The 25,736-nt window shown below is 44.8% G+C and overlaps 1 protein-coding gene across 1 annotated transcript; it reads right to left on the minus strand.

The window, feature by feature from the left end:
• Positions 1-23,700: 23,700 nt before the first annotated feature.
• Positions 23,701-25,736, minus strand: Ktl (BTB/POZ domain-containing protein Ktl). Its single transcript, XM_076895016.1, has one exon. The coding sequence runs from the start codon at positions 25,172-25,174 to the stop codon at positions 24,425-24,427; it is 750 nt and encodes a 249-aa protein (XP_076751131.1). The 5' UTR covers positions 25,175-25,736; the 3' UTR covers positions 23,701-24,424.

The following is a 25,736-nucleotide window of genomic DNA, read 5'->3' on the forward strand; positions in this document are numbered from 1 at the left end:
TAATGGAGCTTCCCATTAGAAATGGATTCACGACGGAGTTAAAACGCAAACACTACTCTCGTTGCGTTCAAAGGGAGGAAAAAAGCTAACGAAACTAGTCGTTTTTCCAGGAAGAATCAACGTTGTGGAAACATTGCCTCTGTAATCGCAATTTTTTAAATGTCTGTCCGCCTTATAAAAAATTCCATCTTTCCGTTTTGAATGAAGTGCGCTCGATTTACGCGTTGAAATTCTCTCGAGCAAAAATGCATCGACGCTTTTGAACACGAAAACCTGGGAAGTACTTGAAAGTGTTTGGCATTGGTAATTCCTCTTTTAAAATGGAGAGACCCGTATATCGCAAATAATATACAATCGTGTCAAATATTAAGTTCAACGTTTATCGAAGCACTTAAACGTGTCATGCATTTTCCAGAAAGATAAAATCCTAGACGTCTCATTAAAGGAATTGGATCTCGTTAAAATTTAGCGGTTCAATTTGCCGAAAAGCAATTTGCTTAAAACCAGCGAAGGTCGAGCATTTGCAGGTCATTTAAATCTTTTTTCTACTTCGTAACTCCCCTGAATTTAAATATCTCAACGCGGGTTCGTTAGTTTCCTATTGACAGCAGCTCCCAGAAAGAGTCCAGCAGAGGTTTCATTCGATTAGCGAACTCCGAATGAAACGTAAATTTTCAATCGACATTAGTAGAAGGAGCGCGTCAAAGAGAAGGGAAAGCTCGATTCAATTTCGCGAGTACGAGACCCGACTTGACCATCAGAGTTGCGTTCTGTGAACTGCAGCAGCATCGCGAGAGTAAATCGACGCTTTCAACCAGTGAATTCTTTCCTGACGACGTTCGCGAAATTTTAACTGACACTCGAGGAGCTCGTAACGCGAGCAATATACAACGAATTCGACGAAACAGTGTAGAACGTGTACGAGGGAGCGTGAGAATGTTTCTGCTAGTTCCTAAAGTCCAACAGAGCATAACACATGTCTCTGCGTGGAAACAGAGAAACTAAGTTTTGGGTGAATTCGCGGCTTTCGAGCGGCATTATTAAGAACCTCGAGCTACCTTCGCTTTGAAGATATTACCCACGGAAGGCGAGTTCCTCCTCGAAACATCGACAAGCAATTTCCCCCGTCTCTTACGTTATGATGCTTGCCGTGAGAAAATATATGTCTGTTTGCGCGTTACATTATTCGAAATGGAAAAGCGAGACGCGGTTATTTCCCTCGGGCGTCTCGATTAAAGAGGAAAACACGGGCGCGTCCAGCTTTTCGGCTTGATCAACAAGGGAAATCGAACGGCGCGGGATTGCGTTTGAACGCTTTGATGTCCCGCCTGGTGATATTTGACGTTTAATCGAGTGACTGAGATAATATTTTCTTTTTTAGAGAGGTGCCGTGTACGTGTGCGTGTGAGACGCGCAAACGTTTGCTCGTTTCGTCGGAAACACGTGTGGCAACAGATTCTGGTACGGCAATTGATTGTTGAATGTTCTCGCGAGAGCAATTTCTAGTTTGGTGAACTCCATCAGAAACTGAAAATTTAATATTTAGTACAACTTGCTCCGACACAGGTGATGATAATTTATACATTTCGATGGAAATTTCTTGTATCCAAACTTAGATACAACGCTTCGAATCTTGTTTTAATTAAAAATCGTCAGAGATGAAAACGAGTTTCTTTAAAGGAGAGACAGTTCACGATTCTCGTGTCTAGTCACGGTGATAGACAAAGTTCGGAATGAATGCAACCAAATTCGTGTGCCACTCATTTCTTGTTGTTCATTCCGTTTACAAATAAACAGAGGAACCGCCGAAGGCCTTTTCATGGACCGCCACATCTATGAGCTAAAGGTATCTTGACGCCAGAGCTGTGAGAAGTGAGACTGGAGCCGTATAATCCAGAAACCAGATACGAAAGGGGAGATATTATTTTCCCGGGGCTTCTTAGTTGCCAAAGAGACAAAAGTAAAGATCCTGTGGCGGTTCTAAATAAAATGCCAGCATGTCCAGTCAGCTACGTGTCTCGAGGCAACGTACGAGCAGTTATAAATTCACAAAGCCGGTTAGAGGGTAAGAAAGATCGTAATGGAACATACCGGATAATGGCCAGTACTCTTACAAACGAAAATTGGCGAGTAAAAAATTCAACACGCGTAATGGTGAGTTAAAGGACAAATTAAACGATGCCACATAATTAGAAATTTCCCGAGAGACGTAATTCTTTTTACACATTTCAAAGCACATGATATGTTTCAACTTTTACCATCAGCTTTGTATCCCGCTTGGATTTAATCTGATTAAAGCCAGCATAGTTTCTTTCGCGAACAATTGTTCTCCCCTCCCTACAATTCTCCCGGCTTGTCCTAATTCCGGTTTGTTTGTCATGATTTTTCGTCTCGTTGTCCAGTCGTCGCCGGTGGCACGGCCAGACGAATGAAATAACGAGCGTGGTCCGACATTCGTCCGAAATATTTTGCAAAAGGGAATGCGAGTGTCCCGCGGGCAGCCTCCGCGTGCGTTCCAGAACGCTTTGTGTGGATCGGTATGCCGGAAATCTTGTGGAATTAAAGCCACGCTGACGAGCAAGTATTATCGCGCCGCACGGTAATACTATTCTCTTCGATGAATGGCCGTTCGCAACTGTGTCTAACCGTGTTCGCAGCATTGTCGCGCTCGCATTTAATCGTCTTGAACGCTTGGTCAACGTTGAGCCTGCTTTCCCATTGCTCTGCCGTTTCTTTGTACTCTCGAGTACGCCCACGGAATTTGTGCAACAACGCATGATACGGTAATTACTCGAGCCACGAGTGGCTGAACACTTTTCTTTCGTTTCTACAATTGTCTTTTAAACTCGCGACTCCTCGCGTCGCAACGCGTTTCCCGGCTTCCTATTTCCTGGAATTTTTTACAAAAATTCCTCGGGAAACTTTGTCACGTACGTAGCTATTCTTAGCGTGTTTCGTACTCTGCAAATAACCAACGCACGTGGCACTGACAGCATATGCTACAAGACCAGATGCGGTTGCCATAAATATTAAAACTAGGCTCCGTCAGAATCGTTCCGAAGTAGTATTAGCTGCTTTTGATGGTCGCTTCACCGTACCTTGTTAAAGTTATTACAGGGAAGTAAATTATTCATGATTTTTCTCAGACGGCAATTTGTTATCTTATCTGCATTAAAATGCAGTAGCAGCATCAGGAAAAAAGTTTCAGGATGAAGAGCAGTGAGAAAATCAAAGCCTTTCGCCAAAGAATTTTACCGTTTCGAACGTCATTCCTCAAGTTTCAACCCACCCCTTTCGTTCTCTGTATACCTCAGGTTCGCGTCTCCTTGGACTCCTTTTCCCCCCATTTTCTCCTCTTCTTTTTTTTCGTACATGAAAACTGTCGTTTCAGTGCCGTGGCTAATGACAAAGAGAAAACGACGAAAAAGTTTTCGTTGTCGCCCAGGACGAAATCGATACACAGTTTTACGAGGGTTGGGAGAAATACGCGATGGAAAAAAATCACGAGTTCGCGGAATATCCGGGAATTTCATTAAATGTTCCTAATAGAGCCGAGAATACCTTATTTCTTCCCGATATCACTTCCCATCGATCACTCGGCTATTCTCGACTCGTCTTTGCTCGAACGGATGCATTTTGCGTTGAAATATGCGCAGCCATTGACGGCAGACTAATTTAAAAATGCCCGACGTGAAAAGAGCTTCGATATCTTTTGATAATGTTCGCAGCAGCTCCTTTCACGCGACACTATCGCCTTGATATAGACATATTGTACGCTACACCCATATACGAAATCGGATTCTACAAATTGGAATAGAAAAAATAACTGATCCTTCGTATTCTTTGTATATTGTTGAAATAAATTGAATCGGAAAGCAGATTTTTGTTTCATCGGCGAAATCACGTTTGTATAGTCGTTGGAAACGAAGTATCGCAAAATATTTTCCAATCGACATATGCCAGACACGCGTGATATTAAAAGCGAGATGCTCGATAAGCGGTCGATTCTTTCATCGTCCCTCCGCAGACACAATTTTCACGTGGGGCTGCAAATAAATGATTCAATACCACCTATCAGGCACATTCGTACAATGCATTTAGATTCGCTACTATACTCGTGACCGCAGCTCTCTGAAATCGTCCCGTGGTCGCACTGTATATGATATACACTTTCGTGTGTTTCACGATCACGATGAATGTTCTGTACAAACGCCATATGCCTATCTGTTTGATAATTTTTAAACAGCATAGCAACGTGTATTAATGCTCTCCAATATAGCTAATTGATATTTCATAGTCTATACTCATTTAGTATCCAATTAGTACATGCTTTATTTCAACGAATTAATTCATGAACAATAATTTGATCGCGCATACTAAATTCATTCCAGATGAATTTGTATTTAGAAGATAAAATATGAGAGAAATTTCGATAAAAACCTTCCTCAGGTATTTAATAAATGTTAAAAGACCGAAGATGTCAAGACATCGACTACTAAAATAAGCTGCTGGTAAACGTTTTAAACTCCAGCGAGGCTCAGAAGCTGTCCACCGACGAGCACCCTCGTCAAATCCTTCCAGGTAAAAGCTCCAGTGTTTACAACGCATATTTTCGAGGCTGCTTTATGCTCTGGCACGAGGTACAGCTAAAATCTTTCGCCAGTCTTGTCACTGACTCCCGCTGAACAACAATCCACAAATTTCTGGCCCGTTATCACGACGAAACTTTAACAAAGGCTACTTCGAGTTAGAAAACTGTTCCCGAGCGGCAAGACTCCGCCCGCAGCGTTACGAGTAAGGAAAATGCCAGGAAAATGTTAACCGCACCCCCTGGAAATTGTTCCTGCGAACGTAGCGGCAAAGAAAAGTTATGGGAACGTATCGAAAGTAAAATGAAACGGTCTCCAGCGAGTGCAGCTAGCTCAAAAACTCAGCTTGCACGAGGACCTTTCAAGTTCGCGATGTGCTCTCATCTCAGTAAAAAGAAGCATGATCGCTTCGGCAACAAAACGCAGAAAGACTGATATCAAACAACTATCTGCTACGTCTCGTCCTCCACAGTAGCTTCCTTACGACATCGATGTACTTTACTTATCTGCGATAAGCCAACGATGATGAAGTGTTCACGGACGTGTAACTAATGCATCGCATATTCCGATATCACGGATGCGCGTACAGGGAAATCAAATAGCCGCTTATCACCCGAGACGTCGAAATCGCTGACATGGTTCAATTACGTTACCAGACCGCGAGAAACCGATTCTAATATCGTTTCAACTTCCACGTTCGATCCGCCCCATTTAATTACCCACTGATCCCGGCCGAGAGAAGAGCACCGATTAAAGGCAAACACGGGTTAAGTCTGAACGACAGCGAATCACGAGAGGCGTCTGGTTAATGGCACCGTCGAGAGACGCAGCGCAAGAGAACGATGCCCTGAGGGATCATCGTTGAAGGGGTCAGCTAAAGTTTCAGCATAAACCCCCGGCCTAGCCAGCGTCGATAATCCGGCACGGCAAGTTCATCGGAAACGAACTGCTTTCTCGTCGACGAGAGGAAAGAGCGGCGAAAGATAATGGAAGTGGAGGGTGAAAGGAAACGAGTAGACACCCGCGACGGTTGGGACGAGCTAGGAGAGAAGGAGGACGAGGGTGATGAGAGCTAGGATTCGTCGCTATAGGGGATGGGCGCGCGATGGATGGAAGGCGAACGACGAAGTGAAAGGAACGCGGGGAACGCACGGAACTCGCCCTCGTAACGGGGCCCTCGAGCTCTCGAGACCGTGAGCACCCAGTTTCAAGGTACGTCGTACGTTCATGTACCTTAAAATACGTCACCTTGCTCCGGCAATTAGCGCGGAGCACGCAAATGGCCCTTACCGAGCGCCAGACCTGCACCTGAACGATGAGAAACGTAAAGTTCAAGGATACGAGGCGGAGGCTCGTTGTTTAGAGCGGAAGGGTGGAAGATGATCAGCGGGACCGGGGCGAGCAAATACGTGCCGCCATCGAACGCGTTAACGTTCCGACGTTGATAACAAACGGTGAGATAACGATCGGTTACCTTGGATTTATTCACCGCTCGCGGCTACAGCGTAGGCCAGAAGTTAATCGACAACGTTCTAGAAAGCGTTTCTTCTCGCTCCAGCGTTGTAGCAACGGTAGAATTAATTTGAAATCGCGAGTGGAAATCTTGTTACGGTATACTTAAATTCGATTCTTAGGTATTCCATGATCGAGCCGCGTAATTACCAACCAGAGAATGTTCCATCCAACTAGGTTGGAATGAAATCGAGAGGGAGAAACGTATAACGAATCGTACCTGCCGTGACTAATAAATTGGGCAATAAAACAGACTCCTTTGTTACGTAACGAAGGAAATTCTCGAGGCATGAGTTTCGCCTCCCCGTTGTATCCCCAGCTCGTTAACTCGTTCTCAATTCTATCGACCTGCCACCGTAAAAATGAACCTCCGCACCTCGTGGCCTCTGTCACACGGCCATTCATTTTCTCGGCCTGTCGTGTGCAAGCGCGGCGATGCACGGGAACGGTGCGCTGCAGGTGACCGTGCTCTCCCATGTAAAATGTAAAGAAAGCTGCCTTTTGCATTATTTCACGTTACACTTGTTCCCGTGTGCCTCTGTGCCACGGTTTTTGCCGTCGCCCCGCGTCCCTTCTCCCTCGATCAAGAGACTTTGACCGCGTAACACGGTGCACAGATGCTGAAATACTTATTGCCCCGTGACCAAACTAGTCGGTCGTGTGGCAGACCGCATGCTAAATCGTCCGAATGTTTGCCGAGAAATATCGCAGCCATTCAGGAAAGGAGAGTAAACGCGTGACGAAACGTGGACAAATAAAACAGAATGGCCGGAGCTTGTACTTTGGGCAGTCGCACGAGTTTGGCACGTGGATAGTTGTGTTTGTTCATTTGGGAAGACGTTTGCGCGCTGTTGGGATCTACGATAAGATTCAGATGTTCCTACAAGTGCAACGACGGACGTGACTAATCGCGAGGTTCTCTGTTGTGTGCATTTCAGTGCTCCCGAGGAATCCTTGACCTACTCGTATTCTTCAATCAAACCTTATCCTTCCCTTGGCTGACCTGCCTTTATCTACCACGTTCAGATTTAGACGATCAATCTATCACAAACTACCTCTACTTTCTCCTTCCTAGAATTTAATGCTCTTACGTCGCTATCAATCTCGTGCTTCGCTATTATTGCCACCATTAACGCCACAACGTTGCAAATATTTTTTACTAGACACTCTTGGCTTACAAAATCAATACGTTCCAAATATGTGATTACCTACTTTCTAATAACGTCTCAAGCTTCCAGCAGGTTTTCTAAGACCGTAAGTTATAGTATTAATTTTACCGTTTCATTGTGAAGCCATCGAGATACGGGGTGTCATGAATTATTCACGATGCTCCGTGAATGCTCCACAAAACTACGTTGTTCGCTTTACGTATATTCTACCTGAACCTTCATAATCGTGGCGACGTCTGGTCACACGCGATCCACTACCACAAATCCGAGGGAATTTATCGTATAACCGAGCCACGTTACGCTCGACGTTTAACGTCACCGGCTGCTACGTGACCGACAGAAATTCGTCCGGATTCTGTATTATTCAATCTTGGCTCTCGCGTCTCGAATCCTGGAAATTTCACTTTAATATTGAGGGTTCATTAAAAGCGGTTATCGCGCGAATGTTACTCTGGACGCGAGACTTTCAACGATTCGCTAGAAGAACCTACCCCGTCGATCCGAGCCTCGATCATTTTCGCTGAAAACGATGGATTGTTCCGCGATATTAGTCCAGCGGAAGAGACGACGAAAGTTTCTAAACCAGCTCTGATAAAATAAATGTGTAATTGAACGCAAAATTAAACGGGATACGAGATTACAGAGAACGAAATGAAATTGGATATATCGGCAGATCGATAGTAAATGACACTTGGCTAAATCGCTTGGAAATCATTCAAACGAAAGTAAATGGAATACGTTCATCCTTTTAAACTCTCGTGTGCCTCCTGGCGTACCTCCCGAGTCGTAAAATGCACTTTTATACGACTGCCCAAGGAATAATTAAATTTTCGCATAACTTATTATTAGCTTCCCTTTTACCTTGAGATAAGTAAAAAGAAATTAGCAATGGACGAATGTACTAATTATTAGCGGATGAATAACTAAAAAAATCATTAAACAAACGGCGCCACATTTCCTTCGCACAAATCCTTTTGCGTTCCGTTGGACAATTCGTACAAGTACAACAAGCTCGCGATAAATTCTTAATCTCCTATTTGCCTGTGAAACACTAATTACTGTTGCGCCGTGTACTCAGGTTTTCGCGCAACTCTTTTCGCAATAATGCGAAATACGTAGCTCGGATAAAGATTGTCTACGTAACGCCGAGAACGGAACGGAAAGCAAAGCAAACGCCAGGAGTTTCGTGGAAAATGGTGAATGTGGTTTTCTGTTATATAACTACAGTCGATTTGACTCGGAAATGCTTGGGTATTCCTGAAGCACACCGCTTATATTAATTCATCTCCATAAGTCACACCGATGCACCAGTATTTCCCTGGAACTTGCGTTACAGTTTTCCCAGTACATTAGAGTGTTCCCCACTTTTACCGTGTTCCACGCTTGGCAGAGAGCGTTAGGTTCAGACTCTATCGATCTTATGTAAGAAAAAAAAGGAAGGAAATGAAAAATGAGGAAAGAGTTTCGTCGTAAACACTTTTTAGAAAGTAGTACAAAAAAATTACTCGCCTTACAGACAGGACACGGAATAATTTTATGAACACTTTATAAAGTAATAGCGTTATCCAATTGCGAACAGAGCGTAGAACTGAGCGTTGCATAAGCGATGAGAGAAATTACACGAGAGACGGCTTTAACAGGTGACAACGTTAACAATATCAATTAGCATCGCATCATTTAAAGGTGCGTTTCAGTATCAATTAAAACTTGAAGCGACAACTACGCGAACGCCAGCTGAAATTTCGAATCCCCGGAGCCTTGATGGAAGTTTCTGAACTTTTTCCGGTGCTCCAACGAAGTCACCTTTCGGTACTAGGCGGCCGTTATGCAAATTACCGTCATCCGGGATTCAAAAGGAGGTACACTTACGTCGCACACGCGACCGTCGAGGAGACGGGGACAAAAAAGATCCGTTCACCCTTTGGTAAGCATAGCAGCAGGTGCATCAAACCGTCGAGGCTCTCCAAACAAGCCACGCGAGAAGGGAACAAGAGTTAACGAGATCAGTGATTTATAAAAGAGCCTGTTCCAGAATATCGCGTTCCCGAACAAAGTGGAAGCTGATCGATCTTCGCCTAGTCTCCGCAACAGATGCACGTACGAATGAATTCCTCTCGTTGAACGATAAATAATAACCGAGCATGGGGAGAGGCAAGGGAAACAAAAGTGGCTCCACGAGGCAAGGATAATCGGGTCTGGAAATCCCGGATGAGGGTAATTCGTGACCACTCGATCGGTTTCGGGGCAAATTGTTTCGAAACAGCCGACTCTAAAGCACTGTTGATCACTGGAATAGATTCAAATCAGTGAAGAGGATACACGCATGGTAATTGTGGAAACCTTCCGCGATCTCGGTATCCCTGATCTGAATCGTTTGAAAAAACCATATCGTTGTGGTTATTTACCGAGCAACGAGAAAGGTGGTCATCATTTTTTTTTCTTTTCTCCTTGATACACGCTGGTACATCGAACGCTTTGTTTTCAATGAAACGCGTTATCATTTATTTATGAAAACCCACAAATACCTCTAACAATGGTCCTCTGTATTAAACGGACACGAGAGCGTATGAGCAGCGGCGACGGACGAACAGTGGATCGGTCGAATCGCAGACGAAGGGGATGTCGATGAAACCGTGGCCCCATTACGGGGATTGCCCTTCGCCTCTCGTCGCTACGGGTACAGACAGCCGATATTTCTGTCTCTATGGATCCCACTCGATCTCCGTTGATCGGAAATCGATGAGCATTCAATCTCACCGGCCGCCCACTTCAACTTCGGTTCGGGTTCTGCACGCATTCGGATACTTTCGCCGATGCGTTTCACGGGAAATTGGTCCGCATCGGGCGGCCGCCGCAGCCTCCGAGGAATTATGATGCATTATCGGAAATAGTGGATGGATAAGTAATTCATCATCGCATTGCGTTTAGGAAATAGTCCCGGACAGTTCCTGGATAACCGGCGAATTATTGCACGCCGATTTAGCTCGACGCTTAAAGGGCTGTATGCTACACGGTGCTGGGCGGCTGTGGGCGTTTCTCGCTGTTTAAAACGCTTCCCTGCGCATCGTTTCAAACGCTTTGAAAAGAGGGAATGTTAGGTTGGGGTTCTGGCAACGGTATTATTCAGGGAATCCACCGCGGGGAAACTTGGTGCTCGGTAGAGAAAATTTTTAGGCAAGATCGTAACAATATTGCGTGGAACTTTGGCAACAGTGGTCTCTTGAAAAGCAACGAAAATTGTTGGTCGAGAATTATTCAACTCGCTCGAACGTTTAATATATTACTGGGTTTTAATTAATGAGAGATAAATATTCTTTGAACGTTTGGTACACCATGTACGCGACATGCAAAAGTTATAAGGACACACTTCTTCTCGGAGGTACCATATACCCACGCAACGACCCCCCTCATTTACTCTCGATAATGAAACTCGAAGCTATCATTATTCGCCGAATGGCCGTGCGCTCAGCGTTCGTAACTCCTTTTCTGAAACGTACCCGAACGTGCAATTCACTTTAATAACGCTATTTTCCCGTTTAACGCGTTTCGTTTCTCGCCGTTTACGCCCGCCAGCGAAAGAGAACACGGACCACACCGTTGGCCTCTTTTTGTTTAAACTTTGCCCCGCCGTGGCCCGCGTGATTCGTGTTTCAATTCTAAACACCAGTATCTCCGACAATTAAATCGTCTCCGACGTAAATAATGAGCAAGAAAACCGCGCGCGTTTGCCCGTGAGGATAAAATACGAACAGCCGCGGGGGCAATCGAGCGTGTCTTATTTGAATGAGAATCGACATCGATCCTGACGACTTCACCTAACTCCGCCTTGCCGTCCTGTGCACTCTTCCAACGCGGACACTTCCATTTCAGTGAATTACGACGGTTGACGCGTCGAATCCGTTAATTTACGCAACGATCTCGCCAACGAAATCCGTCGAACGTGGAGTTACTACCATCGAATTTATTGCCACTTGACTACGTCGCGGACCACTTTATGCTGGTCCAGGCCGGAAACTGCGATCGTTTACGGAAGAGGATACCCACGAAACGTTACCTTCCGCATCGAACAATATAGGTCGCCACGAGTTACTTCTTAATACTCGTAAAGCCCGGCATTTTTCTCGGTTTTATTCGTTTCTGTCGTGCGCCAGTTGCGTCAAAGTAGGGTGCGTGTAAAGACCGCGGAATCATCGCCACCGGTACATAAAGCTACCCCAGTGTGCTGCCTGTATCATCTTTTTTCGTTTCCCCTTTCTACCCCTTTCACCTCTGTTTCCTTTCTAGCGTTCCTCCCTTTCTTCTTTCACACGCAACGAACAACAGAGACGAACGTAGGGGACGCAAATAACACAAGGTTAGTCGGTTCTCTACATACGTTTCAAGGATTTTACCGAACAACTCTCGCGAGCTTAACATGTGGTTTCGCAACGGCTGTTTAAACTCGCGTGAACGCGTAGACGGGCTGGAAAGATTAAAACTGCCACCCAACGACGACGGTGATGGCATTTGCCTGCGAAACTTAAAGGCGACCACCGTCTTTCGAACGTTACACCTAGCCCCAATAGTAAAAATAGAAAAAGTCCAAAGCTTCATGAAACGTGTAACGACATGGTTGTTTCATTCACTGTTAAACTCGGTTCAGAACAAAAACGACGCTTGACCCCTTTTTTTATCGATCTCCGCACTGTTAAATATAAGATAGCATTCACCATGAAAAAACTTTATGCAACAACCACGAGTCGTTTATTTAACGATGGTGCGTCGATCAGAAAGGAGCTGCGGTCCACCCCCAGACTTCCGTTTACCGCTGGGGCAAATGAATTAATTTTCTTGATTGTCAGGGCTGAAATATACCCGAGGACGATGAATCTTCGGCAGAAGACCTTACCCCTAGGTCACGGGACGTTAACTGACGTCGAAATAATTAAACGGTCGGCGCGGTACAGATAGTCGGGACTAATCATGCCACACAGTGCGTCATTAAACTGTAACGAGCACTAACGTGAAATCGCGTGGCCACGTTCGCCGGTTCAGCTCGCGGATTATTGTGCAATATGTGTGCAGACTGTGAAATATCGCCGGAACGTTTCACGGGTAATTGAGTTGCGTACGTAACAATGCAAAAACGCTTCGTCTGCGGAAACAGAACGGTGGTGGGACATTTGATTTTAAACGCGAGAACGATTCAGAGGGATCGTATGGGATCAGCAACGATAATGAAGAGCTCGAGACAGGGTAATTTCCATTGAACATCCCACGACACTTACGCATACATACCTAAAGGGTGGATGAATGTTGAGAAAAAAAGAAAGAAGTAGGCGGTTCACGCTGGAAATATCACACTTCCGGTTACAGGTACCGCGTATGCGGCATAATAAGGTGTTTTAACAGGGTTAAAAAAGTATCTTGCGGTAATTTTCTACGGATATTTCTCTATTTATACCCCTGAGGGCGTTAGAAAACACCGTGCGAAAGGAGGAAGTAGTTTATACGAAGCGTACGTATCGCTGAGAGAGCACGAAGTGCTTACGATGACACAACGGAGAAATTAGAAATTTATTTCATCCCGCGCATTCTTTTTCCTTCCGAATTAATCCCACCGAAGCTAGCTTGTGCAGGTTTTAAACGCGACGAAAATAACTTCCACAGAAGGCGCTCGGTTATAGCGCAGTCAGCACAGAAATTGCAATCTCGTTCCTCCGCGAGATTGCTTCAACTTATAACTTCTATCGATTCGCATTTGCTCTAATCGAATTAATTAATCTTACTTTTCCCTGAATTTACTCCGTTGAAGATAAGAGGAACGATGGATCTCTCGTTCAAGGGAACTTCTTTAATCACCACTCGACTCCTTGCTCATTGCGCGAGGGTAATGTGGAAGTAATCGATCGAATTTTATTTTAACGAGGGCACACCCTCGCGTGAGACATTAAGAGAAAGGTCAAAACGTGGAGCGGAGTACGAATAGGGAACAAGGCTACCCTATCCCATTAAATATAGTTCAAGGACCAGAGCCTACGCGCAAATGGATGAAAGAGTGTCAGAATTTCAAGCGGGACGTCGAAGCACATTTAAATCGGATAACAACACGAAAATCGATCGTCGTTTAAATGGTTCAAGCTTACTCGTTCTACAAGTGCGATTTACCCAATCGTTGGATACATTGAAAACGTTTCTACGCCAAATACCCTTGTCACGATAGCTTGCGATGGTAGACCATGGTACATTTATTATTCACTTAGGGGTCCCGTCTATTTGCATGCCCTTTACGTGCTTCCGCTAAGCTCCTACTGATTTTGCATCAATCGTAGCGATTCCACGGATTTCGCTTAACGCTACGCGAAATTCAGGATGCTTTGTTATAAACGACGCAAATGTATTAAAAAGACGTATTGTAACGTGCAAGAAACTACGTGAGAAAGAATGTAAACAGATAACTGGAGACAAACTTCTAGACACTTGGGACACGTTTTCCCGTTATCGTACTCGTTTATAAATCTGAATAATTTTAGCGAATTTTTCCCGAAAAATAGAAGAAAATGAATTCGTTTTCTTAGTCGTAAAGATGTTTTCATATACCTATTGACTTTTGGTTGACTTACTGTTGAGCCAAAAGTTCTTAGCAAATACTATAACCGATAAGTAACAAACAGAACGTACCAACAGAACTACTCAATATTATATAGACTTAGAATTATTTCAATTTTGGTTACTCGTGAAAATGAAACCCAAATCCTTAACACCACAAACGCGCCACTGTCACAACTTTCTCATCCCCCCAAAACTTAACATCTCAATCATCCCCTCGCGACGAGTCGAAAACATGGCGCATACTAAACGCCTGCAGCAGTCACGCAGGAAAGTTCCATTTAACTTTCCGTCGAGAGAAATCCTTCCGGGATATCGCTGATTATTCTTCTTACCTCGATCCGCTAATTCCATCGCGTTCGCGTAAACCTTCCCAGACAGATTGTTCACGATGACCGTGTTATTTTCACGGTATAACGGACGCTGAGAATTTCTAATAAAAGTTGGATGCATTCACGGCACAGTGGCCTATGGATATTTCCGGGTGAGAAAATCCCGCGTAATTTCGCGTACACGATCGAACCGGCCACCCGTTTCCTTTCAACAAACCGTTCGACCGAGCGCAGGATTGCGGAAAAAGTCAACACGCCCCGCGTAAGGGTAAATGACGCGCGACTGAGCCAGGCGATCAAGCGCGGGTTGAAGAGGCGCGGACGCGTTTAAAACGTGTCGCTGAAACTACGTTTACATATTCGAGGCTGACATGGCGCGAAGATAAATCGTGTGCTGTTGTCCCATTGTGTTAACCGGTCACAGTTGTGTCACCGTTACCCCTATCGCGATACAGCCTTCCCCAGCTGATCGTATCTTGCGACCCGCTATAAAACGTTACGGAGCCCAGTATAAACTAAATTAAAGCCATTGTACGGCAGGTACCTCGGCGCTGGCCACGGCGAATCCTTAGAATAAATTCTATCGACGCTTAATTTGTCTCCGTCCGTACCGGTTACTCGGAATTTAATTAATTTCGTCCGAGCTGCTGAATGTAATTGGAGCATTACCCACGCGGAACGAGTTTATGGCCCGGTAGCCGACACGGCCAATTTTATTGACGGTTCGTTAAAGATCAGCCATCGAAATCAGCGGCGATCTGCGTTTCATTTTATATTAAACGCGACAATACCTTTTTACACCCCTCCCGCGTTTATACATGTTTCACGGTTTATGTTACTTTCATTTTTAAATCGTTCACGCGGTACAAAGAGCGTAAACGTTTTATGCTTACTCTATTAACCGTATAAAAGTTTTACGGTTCCTCCTGCCGACGATTGAAAGTTTCACGATTTCTTCCCGCGGTAATACCGATAGACGTACGGGTTTAATGATTTTCATATCCATAGCTGTGAGAGGCAGCGAGAAGAGTTAGAAGTTACGAAAATAGGCCGGGTTGGAATTAAAATCGACGCGAGTGACGATAAGAAAAATTGCAGACTTGCAGCACTGTTTGATGTTCTAGATGCCATTAAACCGGAACAGGATTTATCGCGACCCCTATGGAGCAGTCAAAAGTCCTCGGGCAAACGGTTGCCGTTACAAATTTCACAAAGGGTGAATACTCTGCGCCGAGATGAATAATTTTAACGACGTCCGTAGTAGAACGAAGGAAACGGGAAAATACGCTCGGTTAGGTCATGGAAAAAACAAACGAAAAGATTCGAAGTGAATTTCTCCGTTGTGTATTCCCGTTGGTCATTGACCGATCCTAACAACCTCCGTAATTAATACTTGAACCTCTGAATTTTCGCAACTAGCACGTCCGACAATAAAAGAGAATCTCACGCGTCGTTAAGGGGAATGAGAAGTGTCTGACTGCCACGGAATGTTCCCCTTGCCAATGGGAAACAAGAACCGTGACCGTTCTTTACGCGCTTAACAGGAAAATTGAATTCCTCTTACGGAAATGAATGAAAACCCTGTACGGACATCGCAACTGGTAATACCGCGGCAGCCGTTACCTTCGAACGCGTAAACATCTTCGCAAACAGATAAAAAGGGTGTGGAAATGAAATATCTTGCCGTGACAAAACAACCCTTACTTTCGTGTAAAAGGCTTGCCTGGGAGGGAAGATAAAATAGAAGATAGGGGTAAAAGAAAACAACAAGAGAGGGAAGGAGAAAAAGTGAGGCGAAGACAAAATGAACATCAGGGTTGATCGTACAGTGGCAAGAAAGTTGAGAAAACTTTTTCTTACGCCACGGTAGATTCACGCCACTCTCTTTTTCCTTTCTGTGTCGGGTATCGGTGCTATATATCGTTCCTTCGCGATTCATCCCTTCTTTATCATCTATCCATTCCTGATCAAAGACAGATACAGGGGCAAGGACTCGTAGGGCTTTCATGTACCAGCCGCGGAGGACGCCTGCGCGCTACTTTTATTGATCAAACTGAACGAACATTCAGTCAACCATCGAACCAGACGGATCCAGCAACCCGAAACACGGTTACCTACCTCCACGACAATACGCGTTAACCACTTCTTTTCTCTAGGTTCGTGCACGCTCCGCACCCTACGGCCTTCGTCCCTCAACGAACGCCTTTGTCCCGTTTTTTTACGTGTCAAACAACATTGAAAAGAGGAAAAACGAACATACCACCCACAAGGTAACACGACGTCGACCGAAATTGTTTACCTGTACCCGTTAACGAACCACGGACTGTCGACTCGGGCCGTGAATAATAATTGCAAAAGTAATTTACTGCCGAGCCACTCGCAGTTGAAGTGCTAATTTCCCCGCGATATTATACGCGGACGCCGACGCGTGATGCACATCGGGTGTTAACGAGGAGAAGCGAGCAGGATTTTTTGTTCCTACACTTTTACTAAAATACGGAGTAATCCCTAAGTCGCGCCACTTCTAACTTGTTGAATACTAATTCTCTCTCATCTGAGATATTTCATTCCCTCGAGTGGAAGCTCACGCGGTTCGAGGATTTCAAAAATCTGTTCAACTTTAATCGCGAGAAGCATCGAACGGAAAATAAACGCGTCTTACAATATGGTACTCGCGAGAGGGAAAACTGGAGGACATTCCACCCCAAGTCGACAAGAGCGTAGACCCGTTTAATCGAATCAGACGTGGGAGGCTGCGGACAAATTGGACCTTCACCCAAATGAACCTCGCGCGAATTATTTGCGGATCGACACTTAATGCGTCGTAGGGCAGTAGTAATTAACGTTTGGCGTTTATCGATCGACCGATTGAGACGCGTTCGAGTTATGTTCACGCACTTGCGCTTACTCGCGAAGGACGATGCTCGTTGACGTAATTACGTACGCGACCACGGCTGTTTGGGGTATAACTGCATCCACGGTATGGAAATTGTCAATCGTCTAATCGTCGTTGAAACCGCAGCCGGTTACCGTGCCGTTATAATTATCCGATTCGATCGATGCGCAGCTGGAGAAACGGGACGGTGGATGGCATTGGAGATGCCGTGGGGGATAATATAGAGCCGACCAAGGAAATTCGAGGTAATGAATCGCTGGATGCCCGCAGAAATGGAATTTCGAATATTCCACTACCAGCCAGGGCTGGCCGACAATTTGCGTAGCTGCGAAAATAAACCTTGCTCGTAACCTCGTTGCGGGATGGTTGATAAGATATCGTTTAACTGATGGTTAATAAAATATTGACAGGTAACGTTGGACGACAAATATAACGTTCACACAGCCTTTAAATAGTTATCGTAACGTTACTCTCGTGGAAGTTTCGATTCGTTCTCTTGAGTTTTTTGGAAGACGTGACGCAGCGAAGTTGCATCGTGCCTCTTTTGATACCTTCCGTGTTATCAAATTGGTAATTTTCAGTCTACGTGTTGTATCACTGTAAAATCTTTCCTGGTACAACCGTTGAGGATATTGCGGCTATAAACCTGATGAACCGATGGCTGCTGGGGATCGTGTAAGCTAACTTAAGCCTACCCTTCCATATGAAATTCTCCGTGAATATATCGAATCCCTTGGACTTAAATATTTTCCTCTTCTTTCACGATAAATTAAGCGGAATAAATTCTGCTGAAGGAAATCTTTGGAGTATTTATTAATTATTTTCTGATTGTTTCATCTCCACCTCCTTTAACTTGAGTAAACATAATTACAAGGAATCACTTAACAAGAGATTGTATATTCGAGTAAACGAGCGAACGTAGAACGGAATAATTTGGGAAACGATTCGCCGGATCACCACTAAAGAACATTCAAGTCTTATTAACCAATTTAACGCACACGCAAATACGAGAGGGAGGCAGGGGAAAGTAGGAAACCGCTTTTGTTCAATGCAACCAGTTGCAACCTCGAGTTACAACGGTTAAATTGCAAAGCGAAATACTCCAGCTGATTCGAGGATACAATACTATGCTAATGACCGTCGCAACGGAGCTTCCGTGTTATTTACATCGATGATATTTATTCATCATCCGAAGGCGGTGCAAGACGGGACTCGTGAATGGAAACTAAGCTGCAGATTGATTTTCGCACGGTTCGAAGCAAAGGTTCTAGAAAGCCTATGGTTCATTCAGATTGCCAATCAAATTCACATCCGACACCTTTCAGGTGACGTTCGTTAACGTGCAATCTCCTCTTTCACGGGGAGCTACGCCTCGCCAAGAGCAATATCCCAATCCCGTGAATACCCTCTGGGAGAGAGTACCAGGATACATGTCACCATTACCGCAGTGTCGTGTCCACTGGTTCCGGGACAAATTATCACCCCGGGGTGTCTACTCGCGGGAAAAATACTGTTCAATGGAGAATATATCGATTCCGTGGAAACTGAAACCGAACAACGCTGTTACCGGCTCCGGAAGAGATTGCTGTCGTGGAGTTTTATCATGGATTTTAGTTTAATTCCGATAAACTGGCTTCAAATATTTAACGCTTACCCAACGATCCGTAAATACGCTGTTTTCAATTGAGAGGCGGTTCCGTGTTTTTCATTCATCATTTTATACATTCGTATAAATAAATGTACGAGTACCGTGGAAATCTTTGATCGACGCCTGTGAATATTGTGAAAACTTCCAACTTACGTTTAACAATGCGATGTACGATTCGGTACATAGGAGATATTAACTGCTGGATGTATTAATTGCTCTTCTAAAACTATGAAAGGTTTTAGAGGAGTTTGGAACTGAAGCAGGACGATTTGCCAGGGCAAACTTCAGGAATTGGCGTTTCGTTGTTCTGGTTAATAACGAGAGATTAGAATAATAGAGGAGTCAGGGAGAACATAGAGAAAGTTCTGAGAAATAATCGGGTCCCCTGAAGCGTCCACGGTTTAAGCTATTTGCAACTATAATAGAGGCTCTCAAATGGAATGTGCATCCTCGGGAAATTAAATCCTACGCTTTCTTGCATTTAAATTAATAAATTATATTAAGCATCTTGTTAAAGAGTCGCAAAATTAACTACTACCGATTACTATCGGTATCATCTCTCTTTAATTAAACCATTTAATTAAAATGCTCGCGCGGAGATATTAATCATTTTACGGTTACACAGCAATTCGGAAGTGTCTGTTATCACAAAATTGAAACGTAATTCTACACTCCTCGTTTTCCTGAATATGTACCAAAAAAGTAACGTTATTGCCGGAGGAAAGATTCAATCAATTGGAATTGGGATCAAATATAGATTCGGCTGTGTGAAAACAGTCCAATCGTTCGTTTCAATTAATTTCTCGCGTACGGACGACACAAAAAAATATTATTCTAATAAACATTCCCGACTAAAAGAGTATAGTTGCTGAATATAAATATATTGATCTCCTGATTCTTAAAATGTCATGATAAAAAATAATTTAAGTACGAACACATTCGTAAACACAAGCACTTCGCGTTATTGTTTACCCTGTTGTACGATTTGACCCAATACTCGACAGGCGGAAGAAAAAAAGCAGTAACAAATGAGGACAGACCTCGAGGAAAAATAATTCCACCCTCCTGTCGTATCATCCTTTTTTATTTTTCCTCTCTCGATTTATGTATATACATGTACAGTGATCCAGTATCGTCAAAGTGTAGCATCGCCTTACACGCTACCTAACACCATTAAAAACCCGCGTTTGTTCGACGAACAAACGCGGACGAAAGTGTATTCTCTCGTCGACAAACACGTAGGCGGAAAACTAAGAAGGAAGCACAAATCAGAGCCTCGCGCTCGGTTAAATCTATTGCTCGTGTACAGCTTTTTAATTCTCGACTCATCGTACGTGGTTCGCGCGAACACTTCGAGAAAATGGAAAGGGAAGATCGATGGACGACTCGATGGAAATGCATGAGGGCGTTCTACAATTTCTATCGCAAACCCCTTAACCTTTCTAGCTACGAGCATTAGCATTAAAGCCATAAATCTACGCGTTACAAGCTCCCGACCGTTAAAGAATTCGTGTTACGCGGTGTAGGAACCCCGAGACTTTCGTTTCGAGGTACACCGCGTTGTGGAAGTTTCTGATCGGCGGATTTCCCTCGAAGAAAATCCGCGAGTGACGCGATTCACTTGGTCACGGTCGAAGGACTCCAAGAAAAAATCATGGCCGCGTGCCCGAAGCGAGCGTTCGCGTTTTAGCGCGTTTGTTCGTCAAACGTGCACGAGACTTTTTCTATTCGCTGGGATCCGTTTCGAACGGAATGGAAAGGAGATCCCTCGTTCGAGCGAACAAACACCAAGAATCGTGCCACGTGAGATCGTTAAATCAGTTATTCGTTCGATCGGTCTCTAGAATAGCTCGTTCGAACCTCGTCTCCTTTCAGAACGAAGTCGCGGTACACCGCTTCTAATCTACGAATTAGTGCCATCCTATCTCGTGGATCCTCCTCGCGGTTCTCCTCGTCGATTCGAAGATCGCGCCACGATATCCTCGAGCAATTCACTCTTAATCACGACGACCCGACTGGAATGAAGCGAGCTCGAACCAGATGTCCGAATTAACCGATACTATCGAGACGCTCGAGGAATCAGAGATCCCTTCGAACCTATCCTCGAGATCCCGATACGAAAGGCCAGGTACATCAAAATTGGGAATGTGGCCAATTGGATTTGCGTGATTCATGGAATTCCATGCAAAGTATCTTTATCACCGAGCAGTTCGAAGTTCCATTTCATATATACTTTCAAGTCCATGTATCGATCAATACGCGAAACTTACTGTAAAATTATTGCAAGTGTACGTTAAACTTTCTGATAGACGAACAGAATGTTACGATAAATAATCCAACAGAGAACTTCCAAGAAACTTCACACCTTCAAACTGAACTCCGCCTCGCTAAGTAGATAGTACTGTTTAAACTATTGAGTTTACAATCCCTAATTCTATGGTGATTCGAATGGAACGTCGATAGTGATATGTCAAATCTTACGAGTAGTCTATTCGATAAAAAATTGCACACGATTCCCTTGATGCACCTGGACGTGACCATCGAACGAAATTAAAATGTAAAATTTTTAGTTCTGAGAGGATCACCTAGGAAGACGAATCTGGTGATTTCGAAACGCGCGTCTGATCGATCTCCAAAGACGTTTGCGACGACCATCCGACGTGCAACTGACGTTTTCCATCTGTGGAGAATGACCTCCGCGATGTGGCGAACCGTTGCCTAATGTCGTCGATCGCTCGTCGGATTCCACCAATTCCCGGCCCGATCGTCCGTGGCTTTGCACCCTTTGACACATCGGGCACGCTATCAATGAACCGCGCAATTGTCAGAGCACAAAAGCTCGACTTTGCTCCAACTAAATTTCAGTGATCCGGATGAAAATCTCTGGCACCTTGAACCAACGCGCGCTGTGTTTTATGCATGCACCTTCTGCTGTCCAGAATACCGTGGGAAGTCGGGAAAACAGGAGAGCTATGCAAAACCGAGCGATCGACGTAAACGCGTTACGAAGATGAAAATGTTCCGCATGTTTTCCACCCGATGGATCCCGCTACCGACGATAAATTATAATCGCCTGAGCCGCATCGATTCCTCGTTCCTTTTCTTTTCCGCTCGACTATTTTTTTTTGACTTCGAGATTACGTCCGAATTTACGATCCCACTACAGTACGGACTATGTTGTACACGGTTATTTTGCAAGTCGATGCTCGCATCTGCGGTCGGCTACGAGATCGCTCGAAACAAACGCGACGTGACATCGTAAATAATTCTGTTGGAAATCTAATAAGAGCTAGTGTACTGGAAGAAAGTATTCCATGTCTACGTGAGTTAATGATAAGATTGTCTCGCTAGGAGAGGAACGGTCCCGCGGAAACCGTATCAATTCAATCTGTGCGCGTTAAGTTCGAAACAGCAAACAAAAGGACGCGTAAGACACTTGGATGCAGTAGATTTCGCGTGGATTTTCTCTAGATCTGAATATTTGAATTTGTCAAGCGAGATGGTTTGCTTGGTCTCATCGCCATCGCGATCGCTCATCTTGAAATATTGGTGGCGTTTCAGATACAAAATCTGGAGTAAAACTTCACTATATAAACAACTCTGAGATTCTGTGGATCTTTTTGTGGATCGTCGAATCTACTTGTTAGCATTATTATCACAAATTAATTTTACCGTTCGAACACTAGAAGAACTTATTATTCGTCTCAATACGGTTTCTACGGTTTCTCTTCCAACTAGAGATCCTTCTTTTTTCAAAAATAGAAACAATCATTCTCTGAAGATCCACCCCTCGATTAGCCGTCGCGTCGACGCCGACGGCAGTTTTGTTTCGCTCGTTTTTCCACCGATAAACACTCGAAACTCGTTTCATTCAAGAACTCTAGTTGATACAACATCTACGCGAAATCTGCTACGATATCCACAATAGCATATGAGAAATACAACTATTCCCGCCTGACATGTTGTAAGAAACGCGCCAGACATACTACGCGCGACACGAAAATGTCGAAAGCGAGTGTATATCTGCGTTCTTACATCGCACGATTATTATGCACGCGAGAACGAATACCATTTCGAATACGGTTCTAGTAAAAGTTGAACAGAGAATCGTTTAAAGGAGGCGTTTCAACATACACGTTACTCGAATCGCTCGACATGTGTTCAACACCGCTGTTGGCTTGTACGTACACACAATCTACGTTACACACGATACGTACACACGAGGTCCATTCCAGTGCGACACAAGCAAACCGTCCAATATCAAGTTCAACCTCGGAACAGTCGACCAGCGATGGTTCGAAGCTGAATCTTGAATCCTTGGGTAGCTCCTTTCCTCGGTCCAGATGATAATAATATACATTAACGGGGATGAACGAGTTGTATTATCGTATTATTTAGAAGAGAAACGTGTCAGGTGACCACCTTGTTAATCCTTCAATCTTAGATTCTTCGAGTTGTTCTGCTGTCCGTTTTAAAATAATTCCATTGTCAGACACGTTCGATTATTGATTGGTTTATTCTACTTGGTCTCGGTAAAGTTTCCCTCCAGAGATCTCTTTTGTATATGTAGCAAGTGAAAAATCGGAAAAAGCGCATCAAACGCACTACATTTCGATCTGTTCTACAAAACGTTCCGCCGGTTCATCCTCATACGGCACAAGGAACGAAGAATTATTTTCGACGAGTCCTTTTGTCATCGATGGCTTCTTATCAACAATTTTTAAATCATATCTTCGTGGCGAAAGTTTTTCTAGCCAAACTGGGCTAATCTGATATTCAGCGGGCGAACGGTTAAGCTCAATATATAAGGAAAATTGATGTGTGGTGAATACATTTGAATACCGAATAAAAGGGGAAAAGAGAACGGAACTGTCTTTCGTATAAATTTTCGTCGAATTTGACGATCAAATATTTGATTTCATCCATTGTACGATCTATTTCGTATCATTATTCGTAATATTACCAATGTCACCGTTAAGGCTTCTATTTCCCATAGCAGTGATATTTTCTATGAACTCTTCTTCGACTAATCGAACGTTGAGACAAACTTTCGAAGGCCCGACGATCCGTTGTAATTCTCTGTTCGTCGTGTACCAAGTTTCTGTTGCCTCTTGGCCTTTATAGCACTGCCAATTACCGCAGAATTAAGCAAGATGAACCCGGCTTTGTTTCATCTCCGAAGTGCTTCGACCGGTGTTCAACATCCACATTGAGAAGTACACGTGTTGGAGATAAATCAGCTAATTTCAACAAAGATTCCCCCTCGCCGCTCATAAACGAACTTTCAATCCAAGTAACGACAACGTTACGTGATCCTTTCGTTACCAATCCCTATCAGATCCGGTTCGTGAAAGAAACGAGAACATAGAATATCTCTAAAGTGGAATGCGTGACATTGTCGTTCTAGTAATAGCTCGATGAGTTTGAATAGTACATACACAATGGTCGCAGTAACGACGAAACAATTCATCTACTCTTTACCCTACCGGTTGCGATCTCAGTTCGTGAAAGGAAAATCTTCGAGTCCGCCAATACTTTGAAACCGTCGTTGGCGACGAAAGAATCGAAGAGTTTCATTTAAATCCCGGTGGAATCGGTTCTTCGTCGACCGCGTGATAGAGGACACCGATTACTTCCAACGACCGACTCGTTTAGCTAATTCAGACCAAGGAAGAACGAGAGATGGGTTTTTACTCGCGGACAAAGACGAACTCGTTGTAATGATTCCAACGATTCTCCTCGGAGTCCACTCCGGGTTTCAGCTGTTCCGAATTACTTCCAGCTGTGCCGGAACCGCAGCTACCGGCCAGTCTGAAGCCTTGCTCTTGAAGCATGTCGAAGGCTTGCTCGATTGAACTGTGCTTGAGGAAAAACCTGGACGTGTAACGATCCGTGGTGCCATGATCCGGATCACGACTCTCGTTCAGAGTCTCCCCAAACACATCCCTGCAGAGGGTTACTCGACCGCATACAAGGATCCTCGACAGCTTCCGGAACTTAACGTCAGCCAGGCCTTCACGACCGAACGCGAAGCTTCCGCGATAACCGACGGTTATGTATCCGGGTGCTCTCTTTCCCGACGAGGTCAGGGAACCGGACGATGTCCCGCTCTCCTCAATGGCACGTTCCAAGCCAGGCAGACCGTAAAAATTCGCCTCCTGCTTCAACCTTTCCTTCTCTCGAAACCCTTCCGGCAGGACGAGTTCCTGATTGCGCAGATAATCGAGAACGTAACGAAAGAGTACCCCGTCACGGTCCAAGAAATATCTCCCTTTAGCATCCTTCTCTAACGGCATCTTCCCCATAAACAAATTTGACAAATAAGAATCGCTCCCCCGGATAAGGGTGGTGAAAGCGGTGGTGTAAAACACACCGCCCACGTTCAGCTCGACCACGTCCGGTATGGCTTCCTGTTGCTGCTCCGTCTGCTGTTGATCCATCGTGCTTCTGAATCGCGGTTCTCTCGGTGTGTACTCGTCTCGCGTGCAGTCGCGCGACGCGACTTTGCGATAATTAATGTACACGTACGATGCGAGGAGAGAGAACAATGCGGGCTATTGGATTATGGTACTACGAAACGGGAGCGAGCAGCGAGGAGAAGAATGAGAAAAGGCTGTGTGTTTATTCTGAAGCTGTGCGACGATACCGGTTGCAACGCGCGAACGATACACTTCTGGTGGATACCACACAGCACCACAGAGCACCGTGCGGGTGAACGCGTGAACAACGAGAGAACGGGCCGACGTGTCAGGTCGGTGACCGAGGACAGTCGAGGGTTGAGACGAGGGTTGGACACACTCCAAGATAGATCTGACCCCCCGGAAAGCGTGCTCTCTCTCGGGCCTGGGGACGAGAAAGACTGACGATGAGAGACTGCGCCTACGGTCTGGTCGAGGAAGGCCGAGCTTAGCTCGGCTTCGTCGCTGCGCTTCCTCTCCTAGGCACTTGGCGCGCGCGGCAGGACGCACCACTCGTGTGTGTTGCGAAGCCCAATACGCTGGC

This window comes from Xylocopa sonorina, chromosome 5 (assembly GCF_050948175.1).
Source record: "Xylocopa sonorina isolate GNS202 chromosome 5, iyXylSono1_principal, whole genome shotgun sequence".
In the NCBI taxonomy this organism is placed as follows: Eukaryota; Metazoa; Arthropoda; class Insecta; order Hymenoptera; family Apidae; genus Xylocopa; species Xylocopa sonorina.

Excerpts from the sequence above, each read along its gene's own strand:
- Ktl (XM_076895016.1), bottom strand. The coding sequence starts at position 25,174 with ATGGATCAACAGCAGACGGAGCAGCAACAGGAAGCCATACCGGACGTG.